Consider the following 23,804-nt stretch of genomic DNA (forward strand, 5'->3'; position numbering starts at 1 on the left):
ACGTACTCGTACATCATGAAGTCTACCCCGCCGCCTTTTAGTTTAGTTGTGGACCGGCAGGTCCACAACTAAATAACTCAGGCCTGGTAAAATGACTCCTAAGAACAAAATCCCAAAACTTCTACCCACAATTCACTCCGAAGTTTAATGTGAGGAAATTTTTACTATTTTTAATTGACACATAATAATAGTACATATTTATGGGAAGGGGAGGGGAGTCAGGGGTTGCCAGAGGTTGGTTAAAGGAAATTCTTAAATTACAAGTAATTCAAATACTTGATGCTGCAGGCTAGCCCCCATTTCATGGGTTAATGAACCCTAATATTTCCATTTTTCTTACTCAACTATTAAATAAACATGCATTAAGTATGCCCAGCTGAATTATATCACTGAACATGGCGAGAAAAACCTCAAGTTCTGATAGGATTGATGAAGAGATTGGCCAGCTGTGTCTGTTTGGAGTGGGGGATGCAGGAACAGAGTAGGGAGAGGAAAGGTCTTCATTTATGGAGATAGGCACAGAGCTCCCAGGCAGCACCATGTAACCCTCGTATGGGCTTCACTATGTAATGCTGAAACATCCCAACATCCAGAGCAAACCCAGGAAAGGTAAACAAGCCAATCCCAAGCAGGCATGCCTGGAAAAAACCACACTTCCCTTTTCCTGAGTCTTAAATCTATCTACCACCACCGGCTTGCCATCTTCCCGGTGTAAAAGTTTTTCTTTTACTGAAGGCTATAATTAAGTGGACTCTTTCTCTTCTGCAAACAAAATACTAATAACTTCAGTGGCTGAATTAGAAATGCCCCAATGTGATGTTGGTGAGTAGGGCAGGTTGAGGAAAACGTGAGGCCCTCAGCCTAGGAGACACAAAGTCTGGATTCCAGGCCTGGTCCCACATTGCCTTCAGTCTGTATTTACTGGGCACCTAAGCCCCGGGGGTGTGGAAGGAAATTCAGTCTCTGCTCTCCCGGGAACACACAGTTTATCTAGAAAGATGAAGTGCACAAGCCCCTGTGCACTGTGGCAGGAGTTAAAAAAGCAGTGAACTCAAGATATTAAGCAAACACAAAGGAAGCTTTCCTTGGCTTTTACCCTTGAACCTCGCTGAACTTCTTAGATTCCGTTCATTAAAATTAGAATAATTCCTTGTTAATATACTTTGTGGTGTTGCAGGGTCGCAATGGCCAAAGCTCCCAGAAAAATATAAAGAACTCAAGGTAGGGATTTTTGATTAGTGAGGTAATGATGCTAATCTGTACACTGAAAAGATTGTTTCATTTCAGCTGTGCTATAGGAAAACAAACAGTTACAACTCGCTAGTAGTTTATCAAGGCGGAAAAAAAAAAAAAAGGCAGCGCATGGTGGCTCACGCCTGTAATCTCAGCAGTTTGGGAGGCCAAGGCAGGAGGATTGCTTGAAGCTAGAGTTTGAGACCAGACATACCGAGACCCTGTCTTTACTAAAATTAAATTATCAAGTGTCCTGGCGTGCACCTGTTGTCCCAGCTACTCAAGAGGCTGAGATGGGAGGATCGCTTGAGCCCAGGAGTTCGAGGCTGTAGTGAGCTATGATCGTGCCACTGCACTCCAGCCTGGGCAAAAAAGCGAGACCCTGTCTCTAAAAAAAACAAAACGAACCAGGTTCGGCCTAATGCAGAGGGAAATCAGGAGCAATCCCCAAAGTCAACGCCTTGGAAAAGGATGCCCTGAGTCTCAGTACTCCGGGTCACGCGCGTCCTGCCGCTCGCTCTCGGGGCGCTCCCACCTACACCGCCCTTATCCCCAGCCCCAGGCCGGATACCCGAGACAGGGGTCCAGGACCACAAGGACCAAGTCGCGGGCGATCCCTGGCGGCCAGCTGCGGCCATTGACCGCTGGAAGCGCGAAGGGCGGGGCGCAGAGCTAGCGCGGGGCGGGGGTGTGGTCTTCTCGCGTGAACTGATGGCGTCATCGAAGCGACGGCCCAGAAGGAAGTCGCGTGCTGAGGGGTGTGACGGTTTTCTTGCTCGTGGGCTCGGACGAGTACGGAGCGCCTGCAGGGACAGCCTGGTACGCGGCCCCCGCCCCTTCGTGCGCGCGCTGGGCCTAGCTGCAGCTCCGGGTCGGGCTGACCCGTCACCCTCGGGACCCTCAGTCCCAGCAGCTTCTCTCCCTCCGCCGGCCCGCTCCTGGAGAGACACAGAAACCCTTGTCTGTCGCGTCCCCTCCTTGAGAGCCGCAGGGGGACGGAGCGGAGGCTATTGGAGCCGCAGCCCCAGCCCAGGGCGCTTGACCCTCTCTTGGAACGGGGCGGGGAAGGGGCGCGAGTGACTTCGGGGAGGGAAGGGCACTGGCAGGAAAGGACGCAACTGCAGATCGGTAGCCGGAGGCCGCCACGGTAAAATAAGCGCCTCGCAGATGTCCGCGCCCCGGTTACGTTAGACCTGGGAGGCAGAATCCACGCCCTGCGTTCATGGGCCCACGCACGCACAGCTGAACTTTGCAGTCAGTCACCATAGTTCCAGATCATTCAGTGTTCAGGATTGAACTACTCCGCGTCCTGGTGCCTGAACGCGGTTGGACCCAGGAGCCCAGAGGCTCGCAGTTTGGGACGTTGCCTTTCTCTCTGACCACGGGCTTGGGGATCTGTCAGGTGCAAAGTGCCATAGTATGTCGGGGGGAGTGTGGCTTCAGGCTTGTTCAGAGCCCTGTCCTGTTTAAGGGCCAAAGGAATAACAGAAGGTGGATGCGAGGCCAGCGAATCCTACCTTGAAACTCGGCTCGCCTGCTGGCTCTGCCACTCCAGCATCTGAAAGGAGTAAATAATGGTTTCCCTTGAAACTGCAGGCAATTAGGAGTGGGAGGCTCTGACCAGAATTACATAGCCACAACTGCCTGTCATTTGGCATCCTCTGTAATTTGGGCCAAAGTACTGCAGCTGCCTCTCTTCCCTACTACTAGTATGAAAGATTCAGTGACAGCACATTCGTGTTCACAGGAAGACAAGGCTGTATTCTGAACCCTACCCAGCTGGCACGGGTTCTCCCTTGAGCAACGGCTGTATCCGGAGCCAGTGCTTCCTCAGTGCGGTGGGGGCCCTGATTTCACAGTTGAGGAAAGGGGAACGTTGACTGAGAACGAGGAGGAAGCGAGTTGTAGATCTAGCCTTGTGTTCACACGACACCAGGCTGAATATGAGTCACTCGCAGGGAGCTCAGCTTGTGAGGTCCTCTCGCTGTTGCGGCCTTTTCTCCTGCACGTTGGACCACACACATTTTCCCGTGTCTTTTCCGTAGGATAAAGGCTCACTGATGGCTCAGTTGGGAGCAGTTGTGGCTGTGGCTTCCAGTTTCTTGTGTGCATCGCTCTTCTCAGCTGTGCACAAGATAGAAGAGGGACATATTGGGGTGTATTACAGGTAAGGCAGAGACAGGGAGAAGTCGGCAACTTCTGTTAAATAGCTCCCTTTCCTGGTCACTGCTTTCCTGGCAGATACTGCTGAACATCTCTGTTTATATTTCCTTGAATAGGGGAGCCTTTTCAGATTGAGCTTTTTATGTCAGTAACCATGGGAAAGAGAATACACACACACACATATGTAAATTTAGAACTTCGCTTAGTAGTCCAAGATGATGCCATGGGTGGTGATTAATAAATGTTTATATAGATTTAGAGGCAAAATCTAAAGGAAACTGGTGCTCCTCACAGATCATCCCTAAAATACTGTTTTCTCCTACATCCCTCTGGCAGTCTTAGCTCTACACTGCTAGGTTACCTTTACAAAAGCCAGCTGAGTCCCAGTTCTTGATGGCAACTTGAGAAGGTAGCCTACTCTGCTAATTTAGGATACTCTTTTGAAATTAACATTTCAGCCAGCCTGGGTAACATAGTGAGACCCTATCTCTAAAAAATAAAAATAAAAAAATTTAATTAGCTGACTACGTGTCACACACACGTAGTCCTAGTTACTCAGGAGGCTAAGGTGAGAGGATCACCTGAGCCCAGGAGATTGAGACCAGCCTGAGCAACATAGTGAGAGCCCATCTCTACAAAAAGTAAAAAATTAGCCGAGCATGGTGGCATGTGCCTGTAATCCCAGTTATTGGAGAGGCTGAGGTGAGAGGATCACTTGAGCCCAGGAGTTTGAGGCTGCAGTGAGCTATGATCACACCACTGCACTCCAGCCTGGGTGACAGAGCAAAGCCCTGTCTCTAAAACTAAATTAAAATAATATTAACATTTCACGAAAAATGAAAGAGCCTGCAGGTTGACTTACGTCAGTCAAAGCAAGCCTTAGGATAGTGGTTCCTACAATAAACTTAGGAGCCCATTATATCACTGTTTGTTTTATTGGCTTTTTTTAATTCTTTGCATAATATAAAGCAAAGAAGCACTTATAAGTCGGGTTGCTTTCTTTTTAGTAATCTCCATGACCAAGTTTTTTGCTTTATGTCTTTGTGAACTCTTCTTATATGTGCTGTTGTGATGCTTATTTCTGGATTACTAACAGCAAGTTCTAAAAGTCTGGAATTCCTCTCTCCTTTAATTCTTTCTCCCCATGATCTGCTTACATGTTCCCCAAAAAGGCTTTTAACTTTATCATTTACATATAACTTGATTAGAAAGGTAACTCTATTGCCAAAACATATATTTCAATTACTTATAAAGTACTTCAAATTATTCTTTTGGTTGGTCATGTCAGTGGACTCTAGCATTAGTGCAGGTAGTTGATAACCATATTACTGGACTTAACTGCCCTAATGGATTGCCACAAGCCCAACAGATATGACGAAGTAAAACAGACTTCATCTTTTTTTTTTTTCTGAGATTCAGTCTCGCTCTGTTGCCCAGGCTAGAGTGCAGTGGCAAGATATCGGCTCACTGCAACCTCCGCCTCCTGGGTTCAAGCAATTCTCTGCCTCAGCCTCCCAAGTAGCTGGGATTACAGGCACCTGCCACCATACCTGGCTAATTTTTGTATTTTTAGTAGAGACGGGGTTTCACCATGTTGGCCAGCCTGGCCTTGAACTCCTGACCTCCTAATCCACCCACCTCAGCCTCCCAAAGATTACAGGCGTGAGCTGCTGCGCCTGGCCAGACTTCCTGTTATCTAAGTATACCCATGGATTCTGCTGTCTTTTTTTTTTTTTTTAAGACAGAGTCTCACTTTGTTGCCTAAGCTGGAGTGCAGTGGCACAATTATGGCTCACTACAGCCTCAACCTCCCAGGCTCAAGCAATTCTTACATCTCAGCCTCCCAAGTAGCTGGGACTATAGGCATGTAACCACCACACTCAGCTAATTTTTTTCCTTTTCTTTTTTTGTAGAGACAGGGTCTCACTGTTTGAGACAGGTTGGTCTCAAACTCCTGAGCTCGTGCAATCCTCTCACCTCAGCCCCCCAAAGCGCTGGGACTGCACTAGCAGATTCTGCTGTCTTTATTCCATTTAGCCTGTGTGCCTATTTTTCTCATTGCAAAAGCATGAACAGTGGTTTTATGTTTTACCATCAGGCTTCCTAGAATATTAGGATCTAGCTGAGAGGAAGAAAGGGATCTGTGGCCATGGCTCCAGCACATGTCACTCTCTATTATGTGTTTATAGGGCTGAAGGGAAAGTTGACCCTCATGATATTGATCTAATAGAGCCTTCTTGCCAAACTGAAGCTGCCTCTCTCTCCCCGTCCTCTGCAGAGGCGGTGCCCTGCTGACTTCGACCAGTGGCCCTGGTTTCCATCTCATGCTGCCTTTCATCACATCATATAAGTCTGTGCAGGTATGCTTGTCCTCTGTTGTATGATTGGATGACTGCAAATTTGGGATGTTAACTAGTGCATGATTTGAAATTATTTAGCCATTGGATGAGTAAAATGCCATTTTAGAGAACGATATAAGGATAATTTATATATATATGTTTTATATATATATAAATATATGTTTTATATATAAACATATTTTTAATATGTTATATATATACATATATATATATATATGTATATATATAATGAGGCTGGGGAGTATTCCTTCAAGATAAAGCCAGAGAAGAACCTGTTTTGAGTATATGGAAGGAAAAGTTGGGGTGTATGTGTGTATGTTTTAAATCACAAAATACCATGTTAGATGGAAAGAAAGCATAGTAATTTTGCTGATTCTTATTTGAATTCAGAAATATGAACATAATTTTTGCAGTGAGTGGGGAGGAGTTGAACTAAGTGAGGGGAGGTGACATCTAAAATAGGAATGAGGTTAGTTGTGGCAGATCTAAAGCCTGGCTAAGTTAGATTCGCCATCTCTGAAGTATGTCCAGCCAAGAAGAATAACAAGATTTTACACTTTACACTGATGCAGGAGAATGTCTTGGGATACCTGCTAGGCATTTTCCCTGTAAGTTTCATGTGCTGTTTACCAGGCTTTGTGGCGTTCAAAGTGCATTCAGGTACATTGTCTCATTTGAGTCTTGTAGTAATCCTGAGAATGGGCTGGGCAGCTGTTAGGGTCTGAGACAGGTTAAGTAAGTAATCTGCTGTTTCAAAACTAGTACAGTAGCCCTCCCCCTTATCCACTATTTCACTTTCCACAGGCTCAGTTACCCACCATAAACGATGGTCTGAAAACAGGTGACTAGAGTACAATAAGATATTTTGAGAAAGAGACCACCTTCAAATAACTTTTATGACGGTATATTGTTATAATTGTTCTATTTTATTGTTGTTGATCACTTACTGTATCTAATTTATAAATTGAACTTTATCATAGATATGTGCTTGCTATAGGGTTTGGTACTCTCCCCAGTTTCAAGCATCCACTGGGGGTCTTGGAACATATCCCCCTGAGGATAGACAGTGCCTACCATAAATAGAAGAAGTAGAAGCAAGCATAAGTCTTAAGGCGCCCAATCCAGTGTCGTCTTCACTAAACCATTATTACTCAGCTTGTTCGTGTGGTGGTTTACTTACAGCTGGGGCAGGGGCCTTTGCTTGGCTTAGCAACCCTGTGAGGAAGGAGGATTAGGTGGGGTAATCATGTTTAATGAAGGCAATGCTCAACCCAAATGGTTATTCCAGGACAAAGGCATTTAGGATTCTGAAACGTAAGTTACTTTGTCACTGCCCATCTCTAGCACTTTATGTTTCCTCTGTTTCCAGACCACACTCCAGACAGATGAGGTGAAGAATGTACCTTGTGGGACTAGGTAAGGTACCCAGAATAAAGCTTTTAAGCCCAAATAAGTCAGAGAAAAGGCTATCTGGCTGGCTGCAGGAAGAGACAGTGAAAAGGGAGGCACCCTTTCTTGGTTAATTCCCTGTCTCGTAGCTCCCTATATTGATTTGACCAGGTGGTGGAGTGCAGTAGAGGAAATCACAGAAGGTTCAGGAGGGGCTAGAATGCCGTATGTAATAAGGAGTTTGCACTTATTCTAAGTGAGGATTGGCCAGGCGCAGTGGCTCACACCTGTAATCCCAGCACTTTGGGAGGCCGAGGCAGGCGGATCACGAGGTCAGGAGATCGAGACCATCCTAGCCAACATGGTGAAACCCCGTATCCACTAAAATACAAACATTTAGCCAGGTGTGGTGGTACACGCATGTAGTCCCAGCTACTAGGGAGGCTGAGGCAGGGGAATCACTTGAACCTGGGAGGCAGAGATTGCAGTGAGCCAAGATCATGCAGTTGTACTCCAGCCTGGCGATAGAGCAAGACTCCGTCTTTTAAAAAAAAAAAAAAAGAAGAAGTGAGGATCACTATTCACAATAACAAAGACATGGAATCAACCCAAATGCCCATCAACGATAGACAGGATAAAGAAAATGTGATACATATACACTATGGAATACTATGCAGCCATAAAAGGGAACAAGATCATGTCCTTTGCAGGGACATGGATGGAGCTGGAAGCCATTATCCTCAGCAAACTAACACAGGAACAGAAAACCAAACACTACATGTTCTCACTTATAAGTGGGAGCTGAATGATGAGAACACATAGACACATGGAGGGGAACAACACACACTGGGGCCTGTCAGTGGATAGGAGGTGGAGAGAGGGAGAGCATCAGGAAGAATAGCTAATGGATGCTGAGCTTAATACTTAGGTAATGGGATGATCTGAGCAGCAAACCACCATGGCACACATTTACCTATGTAACAAACCTGCACATCCTGCACATGTACCTGTGAACTTAAACGTAGGAAAAATAAAATAAAATTTTAATGTTAAAAACAAAAAAAAGAAGTGAGGACGCACAAAGGTTTTTAGCAGATAAATGACCTGATACAAGAAGATAACTTTTGCATAACTAAGGAGAATGTCATAAAGTTAGGGGAAACCTTCAGGGCAAAGAGATCCGAAGAGAACACTACTACAGCGGTCCCACTGGAAAGCAAAGAGAGTTTAAACTGGGATAGAGTAACAAAGAATACCACAGAGAAACACTCTGACAAATCCGGAATTGGAACATCCCACAAGATCGCAGGCCTGATCTCTTCACAAAGTGGTCATATTTAGAGGGATGCTGGATTGAACGGAGACTTACAAGAGACATAAACAGAAGCAAGGGTGAGCGTTGATTAAAACCTGGTTCAAAATTAACAGCTATAAAAGATACAGCGGGAACTGTGTGAGTCTACTCAGGCTGCCATGGCAGAGGACCACACACCAAGGGACTAAAATAATAGATATTGTCTCACCATTCTGAAGGCCCAGAGTCCAAGATCAGGGTAATAGCAGGGGTAGTTTTGGTGAGACCTCTCTTCCTGGCTTGCAGGTGACCACCTTTTTGTCATGTCCTCACAAGGCCTTTCCTCTTGTGTATGCAAGAAGAGAGAAAAAGGTCTCTGGTGGATACCAGACCTGCTGGATCAAGCCCACCCTTATAACCTGTTTAACCTTAATTACCTTCTTAAAGGTCTAATCTCCAAATACAGTCACATTGGGGGTTAGGTCTTCAACATATGAATCCGGGGGCGAGGCATACACAGGTCAGTCCATAACACAAACTGTTAGGGAAATCTGAATAGGGACTGGGTATTAGGTGATATTACAGAATTACTGCTAATTTTCTTAGGCTTGGGAATGATATAATGAGTGTGTAGGAGAATGATCATTTTAGACCGTGCTCGCCAAAGTAAAGGAATAAAGTATCCTAACTGCAGCTTATTTTGAAATGTTCAGAAAAAAAAAAAAGGTCAATAAATAAGGTAAAATGTTATCAGTGTTTGAATTCAGGTGTCTGGATATGGATGTTAGTTGTACTATTCTTTCAGCTTCTCTATGTTTGAAATCTTTTTATAATAAATATTTGAGGGCAAAGGGAGTGTGACACTAAAGTAATAGTGAAGACAGTTTAAGAAACATTGACCATAACATTCCATAGTAACCTTGTAAGTTCTAAAAACTTCACCTTGACCCTCCTTAGTCTTTTCTGTGCAACTGATTAATCAAAAAGCATTGCTGATTCCAAAGATACGAGTTACTCTTTCATACTGTTCCCCAAAAGTCTCACTCGTGTCTTTGTAGAGACGTTCCTAGGCAGTGTGATTTCTCAGGAGAGTATGTTGTTGCCATGAGCCCTGCAGAAGCTCCTGTTTGGAGATCCAGGCTGCCTTACAACCTCCCGTGAACTCTTCTACTCCTTTTCTGCCAAGCCCACATCTTACACCATCACCCTGGGGGACTGCACCATATCCCAGAGCTTCCCAGTGACTTCTTGTCCATTCTCCCTCCAATAGTGGTGGTGTGATGATCTACTTTGACAGAATTGAAGTGGTGAACTTCCTGGTCCCGAACGCAGGTACGTCTTAACAGTTTATTCCCACCACCAGCTCACTTTCCCCAGCATGCCACTCCCGTGTCTGTTGTAGCACCTCGGAAAAGGAGAGCTGCTGTGTCTGAGGGCATTTTGAGTCTTGCCTTTTCTTATGCCAAGCCCTCTCCTTCCCTCTCAGTGTATGATATAGTGAAGAACTATACTGCCGACTATGACAAGGCCCTCATCTTCAACAAGATCCACCACGAACTGAACCAGTTCTGCAGTGTGCACACACTTCAAGAGGTCTACATTGAGCTGTTTGGTAAGAAAGTCTCTCTTGAGCGTGCCATGCTTAAGCAGGGTTCCTGGAACCCCATGTGTCTCCACTGCCTAATGCCTGGCTGTCTGCAGGGTTTGATGGGCACTTAGGGACAGGAAATGTTAAAGAATCTCGTGCTCAGGAGCTGGTCACAAAGGAGTTCCTGGAGAGTGCTGATGGCAACGCAACAAGATCCTTAGAGGGCTGGAGCTTTGGGCACAGGGATCATAGTGGAGTAGAGTATTCACTTCTGGCCTCAATCAGACACTGGAGTGGAAATGTGTTTCCACTGTCCCTAAACTGTCATTCAGTAATGAAGACAAGATCCATTCTAGAAGAACTGCAGAGATTTTCCAGCCCAGCATCCTCATTTTAAGATGAGGGTACCGTGACCCAAAGCGAGAAAGTCGCAGAGCCAGGTGCCAGTTAGTAGTGGAGCTGAAACAGGAGCCTTCCTCTCCTGGCTCTTCAGCATTCCTCTCACCATGCCACACTGAATGGAGGCCCCCAGGAATGGATGATGAAAAAGACATGATTCGTAATTCTAGAAGTGAGATGAGAACCATAGTTCCTTCCAGTTCCCAGAACCTTTGTGATTATTATTTTTTTACTCTGTGCCTGTAGCGACAAATAGAAAAACACTTTAAACAAAAAGACTCCACGTGCCTAAGTAGATATGTTTTGTCCTTTTTACCTTTTTCAAAGTGAAGGCAACCTGACTTAGCAGCAAAGGAAGGACACAGTTGGGTAACTGTTACAACTTGTTTGCAGTCAAGTATTCTGTTTAAACTCACTGCCAGAAATTCTCTAATAGCCAATGCCAAAAGTAAATGAATTTTTAACCAATAGTATAACTGTTCTTGACACTAGGACTGGAAAATGATTTTTCCCAGGAATCTTCATAAAAGGGACCCTGAGCGAGAACATTTTTCATAGCAGACAGGAGGAATCATCCACATTGCCAACAATCATAATTAAGCAAACCACCTTTTGCACCATTTAAGATTTAGGAAATCATCCAAATTACTTTTAATGTTTCTGCAGTAGAAAATGAATCTAAATTCATTTTATAGGGTTTGTAGTCTTTTATCGGTTTGGGATTCAGTGTGCTTCTAAGAAAAAGTTGGTAAATTTGCCATTGATTTTTTTTTAACCTCAAACTAATAGAATTGTATAAAATATTAATTCTTTCTAGCCATTGTCTTAGGGCTTGTGCCATTACATGAACATTTCAAAGCACTGAAACAAAAGACAAAGGATCCCCAATGTCCCTGAAGAGAAAATTAAAATACAAAGTTGTTTTTCATTAGAAAACTTACTTTCTTACAGCTAAACTTGGTAGCTTAGTGAAGTACAGCTGCTTGTATGGAGAAACTGGGGAAATATATTTGCTTTGAAACTTTTATTTTTACATCTCAGTCTTGCTAGCAGGTACTACTTGGCTTAGAATCTGTCATATCTATAAAGGAGGAGCTCATGTTTCTAGTCCTGGCCCTTCAACTCAGAAGGTTCTTCTATACTTTCCTTCTCTCAGGACTCTCATAGCCCAGACTTTAAACATGAAGCTGCATAATTTTCATCACTTCTTACTCTGCCGCATCCTCTTTGCCTATGTTATTAAAGCATTATCTAATACTCAGAAGTTTACCTGAAGAACCTCTTTGTGTGTTCTTAGTAATACAACTTTTTTTCCTGTCCCAACACCTTTTAATACAGTTGGATAAAAACATGGATACAAACACGTGGATATAGGTATCACTGAAGCAGTCTGACATAAAATAATACCTGTATGTACAACACTCCTCTGCACATAGCAAATGTAAAGTAAAAGATACCCAACAGATCATTTTGTTTACCTCACTATCATTTATTTATTAATCTATAACATCTCCCTCCCATGTGTCCATTGCAAGGAAGCAGTACTAGCTGTCCGACTAGAGGGTAGCTCCCTTGGGTTACCTATTGAGACCCCATTTTCATTCGGATCTCAGCTGTCCTACCCCCTCACTGCAATCTGGCTTTTCCTTCTTTGAGTATAAAGTCTGACATGGGATGGCTCACCTATAGCTTCAGTGTGTGAAGTAAAGAAAGCAGATTCTGGCTTTTAATGGGTCTCCTCTGATAGAAGGATTCAAACCACAGCCAATTCCAAGAACCCTTCTAACAACAGAGACAGAGTCACTTCAAAGGATCTGACTTGCTATACCTAAATATAATTCATGCTGCTTTTCTCTATGACACACAATAATATTTTGTCCAAAAATCTTGAAACATATTATTAACTTTGAAGAAAGAATAAAACCAGCCACTTTAGAGACTGGAGACACTCAAGCACTGATGTATTCATAAAGTTTCTACACAGCTGAATAAGTTTGCATCAAATGGACAAAAAAATAATACAGAAAACCTAAATAGAGAAAATAGGAAAAAAAGAAAAATATAGAGAAAATTCATCTCCTAGAAAGCAGGTCAAATGCACTCAGTTAAAAGACCTCACTGCATGTAGGAGAATCAGTGGGAAGCAACATAAAGCCTTCTGCTAATACATAAATAGGAACCAGTCAATGTAATCAAGAAATTACTTTGTCTCCCGATCTAAATGCTTGCTTCCAGTCTAGGGCTCAGAAAAAAGCCTGGTTATTTGAACTGGTTGTCAATCAAGGTCCCCTTCATTTTCGCTTTCTTGGCTTCCCGTTCAGCCAGCTCTTGCAGTCGTCTCTTGCTCATGCCTTTGCGCTCCAGCTGTTTTTCAATCACTTTGGCATTCTGTGCATACGAGTCAGCAACTTCCCTAGCCTCAATCTCCTCTTCCTCTTCATCAATGGTAGACACAGTGACAGAACTGAACTTGCCCATGTCTTTGGTCCGTTTGGTCATCATCACCTTCTTAGGAGGCTCTTGTTTCTGAGTATATATGTTCGTTTTCCCAAAGCCCTGGCCAAACTTGACTACTGTTCCATCCACAATGAAGGTAACGGGAGCATTCTTTGGCTGGAATTGGTAGAAGAGCGGCAGTCCACACTTTGCACATTTCTTTCTGTACTGTCGTTCAGTGCCTCCAGGTCTCCGCAGATACACAGTCTCTTCATCTTCTATGTTACAAAACTTATGGGCATGTTTGGCAGCATCAATCACACGGGACCGGTCCCGGGGCCTCATAGGCAATTTCTCTAACTGACAGTCCAGCACTAGGACCATCTGGCCGCACAAACAGTAGTACACATGGAGGGGCTTCTCACCGTCGTCATATTCCTCCCGGTCCCGAATGTCAGAGCAGACTACAGACCGAGACACTACTTTCGGCATGGTTTCCAGGAGCAACCTGAAAACACTACGCGAAGAAGAGGGTCGCGCCGAAATGACGTCACGAGCGCGCCGTTCGCCTTTTCCCTGCGGCTACGTTAATAATATAACTTAAATGGCATTTATCAACATTTCCATAACATATGAACATCAGTATTACTAAAACACCTTGAAAAGTATTTCTTTCACATTTTCCCGGTTAGCTACTAGCCCAGGGCCACAGGCTTCCACCTTGACTGAGATACAATTTGGTGTGATGAATGACGTTATTAGCTTATGGAGGACACGGGCCATTTAAAGTTTGGTATTCTACTTAAAATTACTTAAAATGTGAAATGTAATATTTAGTTCTAGTTTTTAAATTGGTTGACCCCTAGCAGGTGGGAGGTGCCGACTTGATGGCATTTCTCCTTCAGTGCTCAGGCTTGTGAGAGCACATCCTATATGTAGAAACGTTACCGTCCCTTGTTTACTGATAGTACTGTCTTAAAATTCCTAACAATCGGCCGGGCGTGGTGGCTCAAGCCTGTAATCCCAGCACTTTGGGAGGCCGAGACGGGCGGATCACGAGATCAGGAGATCGAAACCATCCTGGCTAACAGTGAAACCCCGTCTCTACTAAAAAATGCAAAAAACTAGCCAGATGAGGTGGCGGGCACCTGTAGTCCCAGCTACTCGGGAGGCTGAGGCAGGAGAATGGCGTGAACCTGGGAGGCAGAGTTTGCGGTGAGCCGAGATCCGGCCACTGCACTCCAGCCTGGGCAACAGAGCAAGACTCTGTCTCAAAAAAAAAAAAGTCCTAACAATCAAGGCCCGCCAATTAAACAAGCTTGTTATTTTTGCTACTAGCCAGCTTCCATGGGCCTCCATTTTGGCATCAGTAAAAGGACGGAGACGTTCTCTTCTTCAGAGGCTATTGAGCACAGGTGACCACAAAAGGACCTCTTAAAGCAGATGGCAGCTGACAGCGAAGGAGAGATGCGGTGTACAAGTCCCAGCCTGATTTCACTTGGTCTTTTTCTCTAAGCCCCTCGGGGATCTTATCGAGGATCTCATGGACAGAAGGCAAGGAAGGGGATTCTAAAACCTGAGAAGCCCAGGCCAGAGAAGGCAGCTTTGGTGCTGCTTTTCTGAGATTGCAGCTGGAAAGGAAGGCAGGGGGAGAGTCAGTTACAGCTGTTCCTACATTTGTCTGTGAAACAACTCATGTGGAGTCCAGACAAAGAAATCAGGACCAACGCAAACAGCACATCAAAAGCCTGGGGCTCGTTTCCAGAACTGTACATTTTAATTTTCCCTTCCTGTTGTTTGATGGAGTTCCTAATAGAAACAGTCTTCCTTGGGGCTCTCCTTGATGTCAAAGTCTGTTTTTCTTTTAGAAACTTCTAAAATTACTAGATTGAATGTGCTCAGCTCTTTCCATAAAACCTAAATAACCATTCCACCTTCCTTCTTCATGGAAACTGAACCTTCCTTCTCTTTTGCTAGCTGTTGTCTAGGGAGAGGCTGCTGCCTCACGCAAGAAATGTGCTAGAATTGTTTGTTCTTTTTTTTTTCTTTTTAAGCTCTCACCCGCTATAGGGCATGGTTAGTATTTTCAGAACAAAGGTTGAGTTCTATCGTGAGGAACAGAAATACAATGCCCTTGCGTTCGCCATGTAGAGGGCTGCCTGCGTAGACTGCTTCAGAAGTTGGGCAGGGGATCTTTAGATTTGTGGGCTTTGATAAGCACACTCCCTTGGGAGGGTACATTCTTGAGCTGGTGATTGAGCTTGCACTTTACCCTCATCCTGCCCTCCCTCATCTAGAAAGTGTAACAACTCCTTTTTCTCTGTCTTTTCTTTATTCCAGATCAGATTGATGAAAATCTCAAACTGGCTTTGCAACAGGACCTGACCTCCATGGCCCCTGGGCTGGTCATTCAAGTAAGCATTGCTGCATGGGAGCAGCCCCTCTCTCTCTGACACTGCATCCCTTCTCCCAAGGAATGTCCTTTTTGTGCAGGAAGATCAAGGCCCAGTGGGAACTGCGTGTGTCCCCTCACTACCCTCACTTTCCCATCAGCTGCTGTTTTAATCTCTCTCCAGGCTGTGCGGGTAACAAAGCCCAACATACCAGAGGCAATCCGCAGAAACTACGAGTTGATGTGAGTATACCCTCCGCCTGGGCTGTGACCACCACTGACTCCCACCTCCCACCTCCCACCCCATCCCATCCCAGAGGTAACTGAAGCTGCCAGGCTTCTCAGTTATCCCCTTGCTGGAGGATTTGCCACAGCCCACTGCACTGTAAGATTGGGCAGGCACGTCAGGGCCACCACTGGGGCTCCCTGCCTGTGATTGAGAACAGCAGGATAAGCCCTGTAGAGCAGCGATGTTTTGAAAAGGGCCAAGGGGCCTTGTTTGTGTTCAGTGACTCATGCCCAAGGGGTAGACAGGAGCAAGAGACCAGTAAGTGGACAGGCAGGTGTATTTTACTAAATTATGTTTTATTTCCCACAAATGAGTTACTTGGGAGGAGAAGAGCTATGTTACTGTCAGCTTTTACAGATCAGCTTTTACCTGGGCCATGGAACAGCCTTCCAGGAGGAGTAGGAAATGGGAGTTTGCCTCTCTTCAGCAGAAGAATTCGACTTCTCCTGGGGACAATGAAGCTCCTGAGTTTTCCATAGCTGCCTCACAGCTTTTTTTCCTCTTCAGGGAAAGCGAGAAAACAAAGCTTCTTATTGCAGCCCAGAAACAGAAGGTGGTGGAAAAGGAAGCAGAGACAGAGCGGAAGAAGGCGCTCATTGGTCTGAATGTGGTTCTGTGATCCCCCTTTCCAGGCAGAAGGGCTGGGGGGTGGTGGGAAGATGCAAGGAGGCTGAGGCCTGGTGAGACCCCATGGTCCTCCAAACCACTTCCACAGTGCAGGAGTGGCAGGTGGACTCCCAGAAACAAAGTCGAAATTGTCAGATCATGGCCAAGGGTAATGAGTTTTGAGTTCCCACTTATCTCTTAAATGAAAGGATCCCCGCCTATTTTTTTTTTTTTTTTTTTCTTTTTGAGATGGAGTCTTGCTCTGTCACCCAGGCTAGAGTGCAATGGCATGATCTCAGCTCACTGCAGCCTCCACCTCCCAGGTTCAAGTGATTCTCCTGCCTCAGCCTCCTGAGTAGCTGGAATTATAGGTGCATGCCAGCACGCCTGGCTAATTTTTGTATTTTTAGTAGAGATGGGGTTTCACCATGTTGGCCAAGCTGGCCTCCAACACCTGACCTCATGATCTGCCCACCTCGGCCTCCCAAAGTGCTGGGATTACAGATGTGAGCCACTGCACCCAGGCTGTTAATTCTTCATAATAATGGCTAACACTTAATTAAGCACTTACTGTGAGCCACATACTTTTCTAACCACTTAATATGTGGGTTAAGTCAACCCTCACAACCACTGTGTGAGGTAGGTACTGTATTCTCCTTAACCTTGTTTTATCATACCGAAGCACAGAGGGGTAAAATACTGTGCCCAAGGGTGTATGGCAAGTAAGGGGTGCAACTGGGGTTCAAACCAAGGACACTGGCTCTAGAAGCTATGGTCTTAGCCACTGTGCTGTATTATCAACAACCAACCTGAGCTCTGTCTACAGTGAAGGGCCAGGCAGAACCCTGCTAGAGTACTCCATTCTTATAGAATATTCCTTTGGAGAAGTTCCCTTGTGAAGTTAGGGCTCATGCTTCCTGCGTTGGGCCCAGGTCCCCTCGGTTACTGTCTCACGCCAATGGAAGGGGGCTGTGCTCACTGGCACATCCCACTCTGCCCATGTGTGCCCTCACAGCTGCCCTCTGGGGGCTCTCCAGCCACGCTGGCCCACCAGGACACTCAGCTCGGGTGAAAGGTGAAATTAGTCAAACTCTGAAATGCCAGAACCCTAAGTCTTTCCTCACTATCATTTATGCAGAGGCAGAAAAAGTGGCGCAGGTGGCTGAGATCACCTACGGGCAGAAGGTGATGGAGAAGGAGACTGAGAAGAAGATTTCAGAAATTGAAGGTAAGCAGAAGTGGCTGTCATGCCTGAGTCCTCCTCAGACCATGCCCTGGGGCCAGTGGGTGGGGGAGCCACTGCGTTTGCCTTTTAACTGTGCTCAAGGATGTCATGATCTCCGCACAACAGCAGCTTTTCTCCATGCAGAGATTTGAATTTTGAGGCGACTGTGGCCAGGCTAGCATCTGTTTTCTACTTCAGAGAGCATTTGTTCATTCAGCAAATGTGGCTTGAATGCCAGTATGTGCCCAGCATTTTGTTAGGCATGAGAAAAAGGAAGTCCCATAGACCTGCTGTCTTGGAGTTCCCAGGCTAGCGGGGCCTTGGAGCGGTGGGAGTGTACTCTCAGCAGTTGGCTCTCCCCACTGCCTTAGCTTCTTCTGCTCCAAAGTTGGTCGGCACCATGGTTTTGGGCTCCAAGTCTGTTCTCCAGGTCTATGCAGATATTAAGCCAGATTTGAAGAAGATAGATTTTCAGCACCTGTCAGACAGGAGCTGGCAAGAAAGGTTTTCTTTGCTGGCTTTTCTGAATATCATTCACCTTCTGTTCCTGCTCCTAAACCTGCACCTCCTTCCCACTGCCCACCTCTTCTTGGGGTGGCTTATTTCAAGCAAATTCCAAGGCAAAACTGGGACCTCAAGGCCCAGCTTCAGGCTACAAAGTGTTATGTCTAATTATACTCATTATTGGGCCTGTCAGGCTTTGCAGGGGCCCATAGAGGAGCCAGTTAGGATTTCACAGATCAGTGGCTCCTCATTAGGGAGCTCTTAGCAAAGCAACACGTTTTTATTTCTCACAAATACATGTCATCAAGTGCTCAGGCCAGCTGAGGGGGCCCCATGGCAGCCAGAACCCTGGCTGGACTGAGGCTCCTTCCATGAGGGGTCACACTGAGGGCACGCAGTGAGAACCCACCCACAGACTGACCTTTCTCCCAGACATGTTGCTACATATATTACTCACATGAGGCTGGCCCATTCCCAAGGCAAGGAGGTAAATATCAAAAATTTTCTATCAGCTTGACAGAAAGCTAGTCTCAGAGCTGATTAGGGAAGAGTATGGCTCACACAGTGGAATTAAATAGGTCTTAATCCAAACATGTGTTGGTCTGGACCATGGCATGTAATTCTCTCTCAGAATCGCGCCAGCTTAATCACTGTTAATTAGGACCTTTTTGAAATGATTGATGGAAATGAAAGGGAATTGAAGTTGGAGAGGGACTAAACTATGTTATGTTCATGGCATTCAGTTTTAGGGTGGATCCACCTCTGGCCGTACTTAGAGCCACCTTTGAGCTTTCCTGCTTTTGCTGTGTAGCATAAGAGTGGAGAGCTCTGGCCTAGAGCTTGAGGCAGGGTCCCACTGCTATGCTTCACAGACATGGATCTCCAAAAGAAGTAAGACAGGAAGCGCTTCTGGCTAACACTGCTTTCTTCCATAGCGCTGTCAACATGTATGTTTGGGCCATAGCCACAGACTTGCTGCCCCTGTCAAAGGGAGATGCTTTCAAAACACTTTTTCATCTTAGTTGATCCTTACAACAACTTGTACAATAGGGGAAAATGCATGTAAAACAGAGGAAAAAGCAGTCTCCCCCAGGTCACAGAGGCAATCGGGGTGAAGTTCCAGGGACCAGAACAGAGTCTTCCCATAGCCTCTGCACTTCCTGCAAGGAACTCAGTTTCAGCACTTCACCAAGTTCACAGCACTCCTTCCCCCTCAGATGCTGCATTTCTGGCCCGGGAGAAGGCAAAGGCGGATGCTGAGTGCTACACTGCTATGAAAATAGCCGAAGCCAATAAGGTAAAGACCCCGCACAGCCTGATAAAGAGGAGTCTGGGTCTGGGTCTGTATTGTGGGAGAGTTTCCAGTGTTGAGTGCCTACCACCACCCAAAGCCCTTCATGGCCAGAACTGAGGACACCTGTGCTGTGTGGTGCAAGTACTTTCCTTCTCCTTGGACATGGCTTGATAGAAGTTTAGTTTAATTTTGTGTTAAACATGGAAACTTTTAACTTTTGCAACTCTGCTCCAAGATCTGAGATGACTGTCTCTTACAGAAATTTAACAATGAGACCACAAAAAGTAGGTAGGGGCATAAATATTTGACAGAGAACCTCATCATAGGAAAATTGAAGGGGCACCACCCCCATCTTCTCTAACATGGTTCCACCTAAGTCTTCCATACTTTTTTTTTTAAAACAGCTGAAGCTAACCCCTGAATATCTTCAGCTGATGAAGTACAAGGCCATTGCTTCCAACAGCAAGATTTACTTTGGCAAAGACATTCCTAACATGTTCATGGACTCTGCGGGCAGTGTGAGCAAGCAGTTTGAGGGGCTAGCTGACAAGCTAAGCTTTGGCTTAGAAGATGAGCCCTTGGAGACGGCCACTAAGGAGAATTGAAAAAAACTTGATACAACTGCAAATGACACTTAAGCAGATCTTTATTTTTTAAGATGAATCAGAATGTTCCTGCCTCCCCCACTACCTTCTCTGTCTTCCAATTACTGTGGTGAAAAAGAAGAAATGAACTTAAATCTACTCCCTTTCCAGGGAAGGGAGGGTGGGGACTGATGGGGGGTTTTATTTCAGGTAAGCAGTTTATATGACTTCCAATAAGATTTGTAAACCATGGGCTTGACCTTTGACCTCTAGACACTAATTTTATCCTTTGAGGCTGGCTTAATTAGGGATGCTATCATTAAGGAGGGGGAGAAATGTAGAGTGTTACCTCCAACTGATTTGATTTCCCTTATTTGGGAAAATGCAGTCCAGTGTTCTCACCTCTGCCTCCGAGGTGGGAGATGTCTGTGGGTGAGGCTCAGCAACTGAGCAAATATGTGCCATGAGTTTGCCAGTAGAGCTGTGAAGAAACAGCTGCAGAGAACGTTCGACCTTCCTGGCATTCTTGTCCGCATGTGTGTGAGTTATTTTAGAGGCGTGCTTTCTTGAGCCCTCATAAGGAAGTACTGGTGCTAGGTTTTGCAAGATTTTGTATACACTTTGCTCCTTGCCCTAGGGCTCAGAGTGGTGGTTTCTGACTACATTTCTAGAGTCAGAGCTGGATCACCACCACTCAATTATTTCTGCATCTTTTCACCTATCCTGTGATTTTTTTTCTTCTCAAAAATTCCGTTCATTAGTTCCACTCAGTATCAAGAAGACAGGGACAAACAACTCAGGTGTCTTAACAGCTGCTGGAGTGGGATCCTTGTTATCTCTCAGCCACTGCAGGACCTGCCTGACAGGCTATGTGTGCACCTCGAGATGAAGTGTCTTTCTATTGTTGTAGAGATTCTGCAATGAAGAGGTCTGACACCATGTGTACAGGAGGAGGAACGATCAGTCAAGAGATGTCCTGGTCTTAATGCCTGTGGTTTGTGCTGGGAGTGGGTCTGACTTAGTGATAAAAGGACTCTGTTCACTAAGTAGCCTGTGTTTTTAAATCCAGGGCTGCACGCAGCAACACAAGTCAGGCTGAACACTCAGTCTCCAGAGACAGCTGTGTGGAGCAAGTCAGAGTTCATGCCCAAGTCCCTGGGTTGGAATAGCTGTGCCAAAATCCATTCAAAGGGTTTTCTTTTTCATTACTAGGTCAGAACATTTTGAGTCACCCTGGGAGATTCAGGATGGGGAGAGCAAATTTGAACAAGAAGTTTTTCTTATATCCTGAGATTGAGGGGCTGAGGGTGTCCAACCTGTATAGCCCATGGGTTGTGTCTAGAATTAAGTGGAGGGCAGCTATCTGGAGTTAACTTGCAAGCATATTGGTGCCCTCCATGACCACCTCTGGCTTAGGACTCAGCCCTGTTATGAGCTGACCGCCCCCCCACACACACACACACCACCTCCTGTACCCCTCTTCCCTAGGTGAATCTATGAATGGTCCTTTCTGGCAGCAGTCCCTGCCTTCTTTTTGGGTCCATGCCCAGACTTCTGGTTTAAGGGATGGTCCCAGAGCTTGGGCCAGCTTGCTCAGGAGTTTTGGGAGCATTGAGCCTGCCTAGAAAGATAGTGTTAGCTCTCCTTACTTCAAAGTTGCCCTTCTCTATTCTGACCTCTGGGACTTCATGTCCTGGGCACAGTTCTTGCAGACAACAAAATGTGCCTGGGAGTGATGGATTTTAATGTGCTCCAGAGTCCTTTCAGAAGGTGGTCATTTCCCTTGGCCGGGCGTGGTGGCTCACGCCTGTAATCCCAGCACTTTGGGAGGCCAAGGCAGGCAGATCACCTGAGGTTAGGGGTTCGAGACCACCCTGGCCAACATGCAAAACCCCATCTCTACAAAAAATAGAAATATTAGCTGGGCTTGGTGGGAGGCACCTGTAATCCCAGCTACTTGGGAGGCTGAGGCAGGAGAATTGCTTGAATGCAGGAGGCAGAGGTTGCAGTGAGCCAAGATCACGCCACTGCACTCTAGCTTGGGCAACAGAGTAAGACTCTGTCTCAAAAAAAAAAAAAAAAAAAAAAAAAAAAAAGGTGGTCATTTCCCAAGACCAGCATAGGGGGTATCCATTTAAAATACATCCATCTTCCTCCCATTTCTGTGCTATTAATCACTTATTAGAGCAACATGACATGCCCAGCATCCCCACTTCCCAAAAATGTCTACTCCTTCTACCCTGAGCTCTTGTTGCCCAGGCCTCAGAAAACACCAATTCACCACAGTAGAACCGGGAGCAGGGATAGCTCAGCTTCTCTGAACAGCACACTTTGCTCAGGTCTTAACTTGAGGGCCTCTCCGGTACTAACATCCTGCGATAGCTTGTCCCGTGACCACAGAAGAGCCTCAGTAGAGTCAAGACCTGCTGCAGCTGCCCCGCCCCAAGTTTCTATTATTTCCTCTTTAAACAAAAAATACGTTATCCTACACATTAGTGTCATTCCAATGGTTGTCTTTTATCTGTCTAAATAGCAAAATCATGGAAATCAGCTGTTTTCTTTACATAGGACAACTAACCCACCTGTCTGTATAACTTTGTTTTTAACTCTTACTAGAAAATCTAATCTTAAAACATTTGAATTCTAAACATGTAAAATGTGACAACCTGCAATTTTGTAGACAGTGAAGTCATGGCTGCTATTTATAAATGGAACATCTATCAAAATAAGTAACTGTTTATAAAATTCAGTTTTTGTAGGATTTTCCAAGGAGAAATCACCTTGGTTGAATGTTTCTCACTCATTAAACTTTGCAGAAGTGATTCGTATTCAGTACTGTTTTTAATCACTTTTTAAAATACAAGGACCGAATGTTTGCAAGGAAACCAAAGTTTATTAATAATTTTTATATAAGTAAAATAAAATAGATGTAGAGGGATCTGTGATCATATAAAAAGGGAGGGTTACTGAAAGAATTTTAGCAATATATTGATTCAGGAAAAGGAGCTGTTTTATAAATGATCATTCATTGTTCCTGTGGTTCTATGTATCTTTCAAAACTGATACCTTTACTATTTAAAGAGAGTAAATAGTGAAAGTAAGATGGTCATACTTACCGACTTTATCTATTTAAGTTTGATGGAGATAAACTATATCTTGGCTAGTGGCTACTGTGTCTGTGAATGTAACCAGTACTTCTTTAAGCTCTATTCAGTAGGGTTCTAGCCACTGCTTTTTTGTTGTTTCTAGCCACTGTTTTTTTTTTTCCTTGTTTCCTTATAAAAGAGGTAATAACCAATCATTTTGTGTTTGTATTTCTGCCTTTGTGTAGACTGATGATTAAATAGTCAAACTACTTCTACTTTCAAAGAGCCCCAAGGGCTTAATGACCCCATTTGTAACTGAGAAATGATTCTTGTTTTAGTAATCATTCTATAAATGATACCGCTGGATTGCTTGCCTTAGGTTGATAGCTGGAGGAATTGTTTTGGACAATACTAACAGTCCCATGTGAATTTATGTCTTAGTTTTATTTGCAGTCTTGCTAAGTAAAATGAGTCTTTGTATCTACTTTTTTATTAAAGTGAAATTTAGCAATAGCTAATATTAGGTGATATAAAGAAATAAAACATCCCCAACTAGTGAGTTAAGTACAAGATCTCTCTAAAAATATACTCAGATGAAAATCTGTCCCCATTATTGATACAGAATTTGTGAACATGGCATAATTCTTGGTAGGTGCTATAGAGATTTATCATTTTAAACAGTTCACACACCACTGCAATTCAGCTCCAAAGGACAAAGATATTTTCAAGTGAACTAAAACTCATTTTGTTATCAGTTCAGTGGACGAACTCCCAGTCTTTACTCTGGAAAGCTGCCCAGCTTAGGGTAGCCAGATAAAACATAAGATACCTAGTTAAATATGAATTTCAACAACGTACAATTTTTAGTATAGGTATTATATGTCCTAAACACTGCATGAGACATACTCATACCAAAGAATTTGTTGTTTATGTGAAATTCATATTTAATTGGGTATTCTGTA

The 23,804-nt window shown here is 44.7% G+C and overlaps 2 protein-coding genes and 1 pseudogene across 11 annotated transcripts; 1 reads left to right on the forward strand and 2 right to left on the reverse strand.

The window, feature by feature from the left end:
• Nucleotides 1–146: 146 nt before the first annotated feature.
• LOC111544140 lies at nucleotides 147–3,257 on the reverse strand. Its single transcript, XM_031935833.1, has 4 exons — nucleotides 3,160–3,257; nucleotides 3,009–3,080; nucleotides 2,751–2,823; nucleotides 147–2,171 (listed from the first exon to the last, which is right to left on the reverse strand). The coding sequence occupies exons 1-4, from the start codon at nucleotides 3,255–3,257 to the stop codon at nucleotides 1,668–1,670; spliced, it is 747 nt and encodes a 248-aa protein (XP_031791693.1). The 3' UTR covers nucleotides 147–1,667.
• ERLIN2 (ER lipid raft associated 2) lies at nucleotides 1,959–23,461 on the forward strand. Of its 9 annotated transcripts, none has more exons than XM_023214570.2 (12): nucleotides 1,959–2,052; nucleotides 3,279–3,400; nucleotides 5,675–5,756; nucleotides 7,126–7,172; nucleotides 9,710–9,771; nucleotides 9,926–10,051; nucleotides 15,203–15,276; nucleotides 15,439–15,497; nucleotides 16,051–16,142; nucleotides 17,288–17,377; nucleotides 19,096–19,175; nucleotides 19,577–23,461. In XM_023214570.2, the coding sequence occupies exons 2-12, from the start codon at nucleotides 3,294–3,296 to the stop codon at nucleotides 19,775–19,777; spliced, it is 1,020 nt and encodes a 339-aa protein (XP_023070338.1). In that variant the 5' UTR covers nucleotides 1,959–2,052; nucleotides 3,279–3,293; the 3' UTR covers nucleotides 19,778–23,461. The 9 variants fall into 9 exon arrangements, with proteins under 9 accessions (XP_023070338.1, XP_023070344.1, XP_023070340.1 ...); XM_023214571.3 differs by having other exon boundaries at nucleotides 2,008–2,380; XM_023214574.2 differs by lacking the exon at nucleotides 3,279–3,400 and adding an exon at nucleotides 6,561–6,658 and having other exon boundaries at nucleotides 2,020–2,052.
• Nucleotides 12,642–13,401, reverse strand: LOC111544139 (annotated as a pseudogene). The gene has a single exon (XR_002732055.3). The product of XR_002732055.3 is annotated as a UPF0428 protein CXorf56 pseudogene (transcript).
• Nucleotides 23,462–23,804: the final 343 nt, after the last annotated feature.

Source organism: Piliocolobus tephrosceles, chromosome 7 (genome assembly GCF_002776525.5).
Source record: "Piliocolobus tephrosceles isolate RC106 chromosome 7, ASM277652v3, whole genome shotgun sequence".
NCBI classification, from domain to species: domain Eukaryota; kingdom Metazoa; phylum Chordata; class Mammalia; order Primates; family Cercopithecidae; genus Piliocolobus; species Piliocolobus tephrosceles.

Excerpts from the sequence above, each read along its gene's own strand:
- LOC111544140 (XM_031935833.1), bottom strand. The coding sequence starts at position 3,257 with ATGTGTGTGGTCCAACGTGCAGGAGAAAAGGCCGCAACAGCGAGAGGA. Across the intron at positions 3,081-3,159 it reads CATATTCAGCCTGGTGTCGT|GGCCCCCACCGCACTGAGGA; the intron begins GTGAACACAAGG and ends CTGTGAAATCAG. Across the intron at positions 2,824-3,008 it reads GGAGAACCCGTGCCAGCTGG|TTTCAAGGGAAACCATTATT; the intron begins GTAGGGTTCAGA and ends AATTGCCTGCAG.
- ERLIN2 (XM_023214570.2), top strand. The coding sequence starts at position 3,294 with ATGGCTCAGTTGGGAGCAGTTGTGGCTGTGGCTTCCAGTTTCTTGTGT. Across the intron at positions 3,401-5,674 it reads CATATTGGGGTGTATTACAG|AGGCGGTGCCCTGCTGACTT; the intron begins GTAAGGCAGAGA and ends CGTCCTCTGCAG. Across the intron at positions 7,173-9,709 it reads AATGTACCTTGTGGGACTAG|TGGTGGTGTGATGATCTACT; the intron begins GTAAGGTACCCA and ends TCCCTCCAATAG.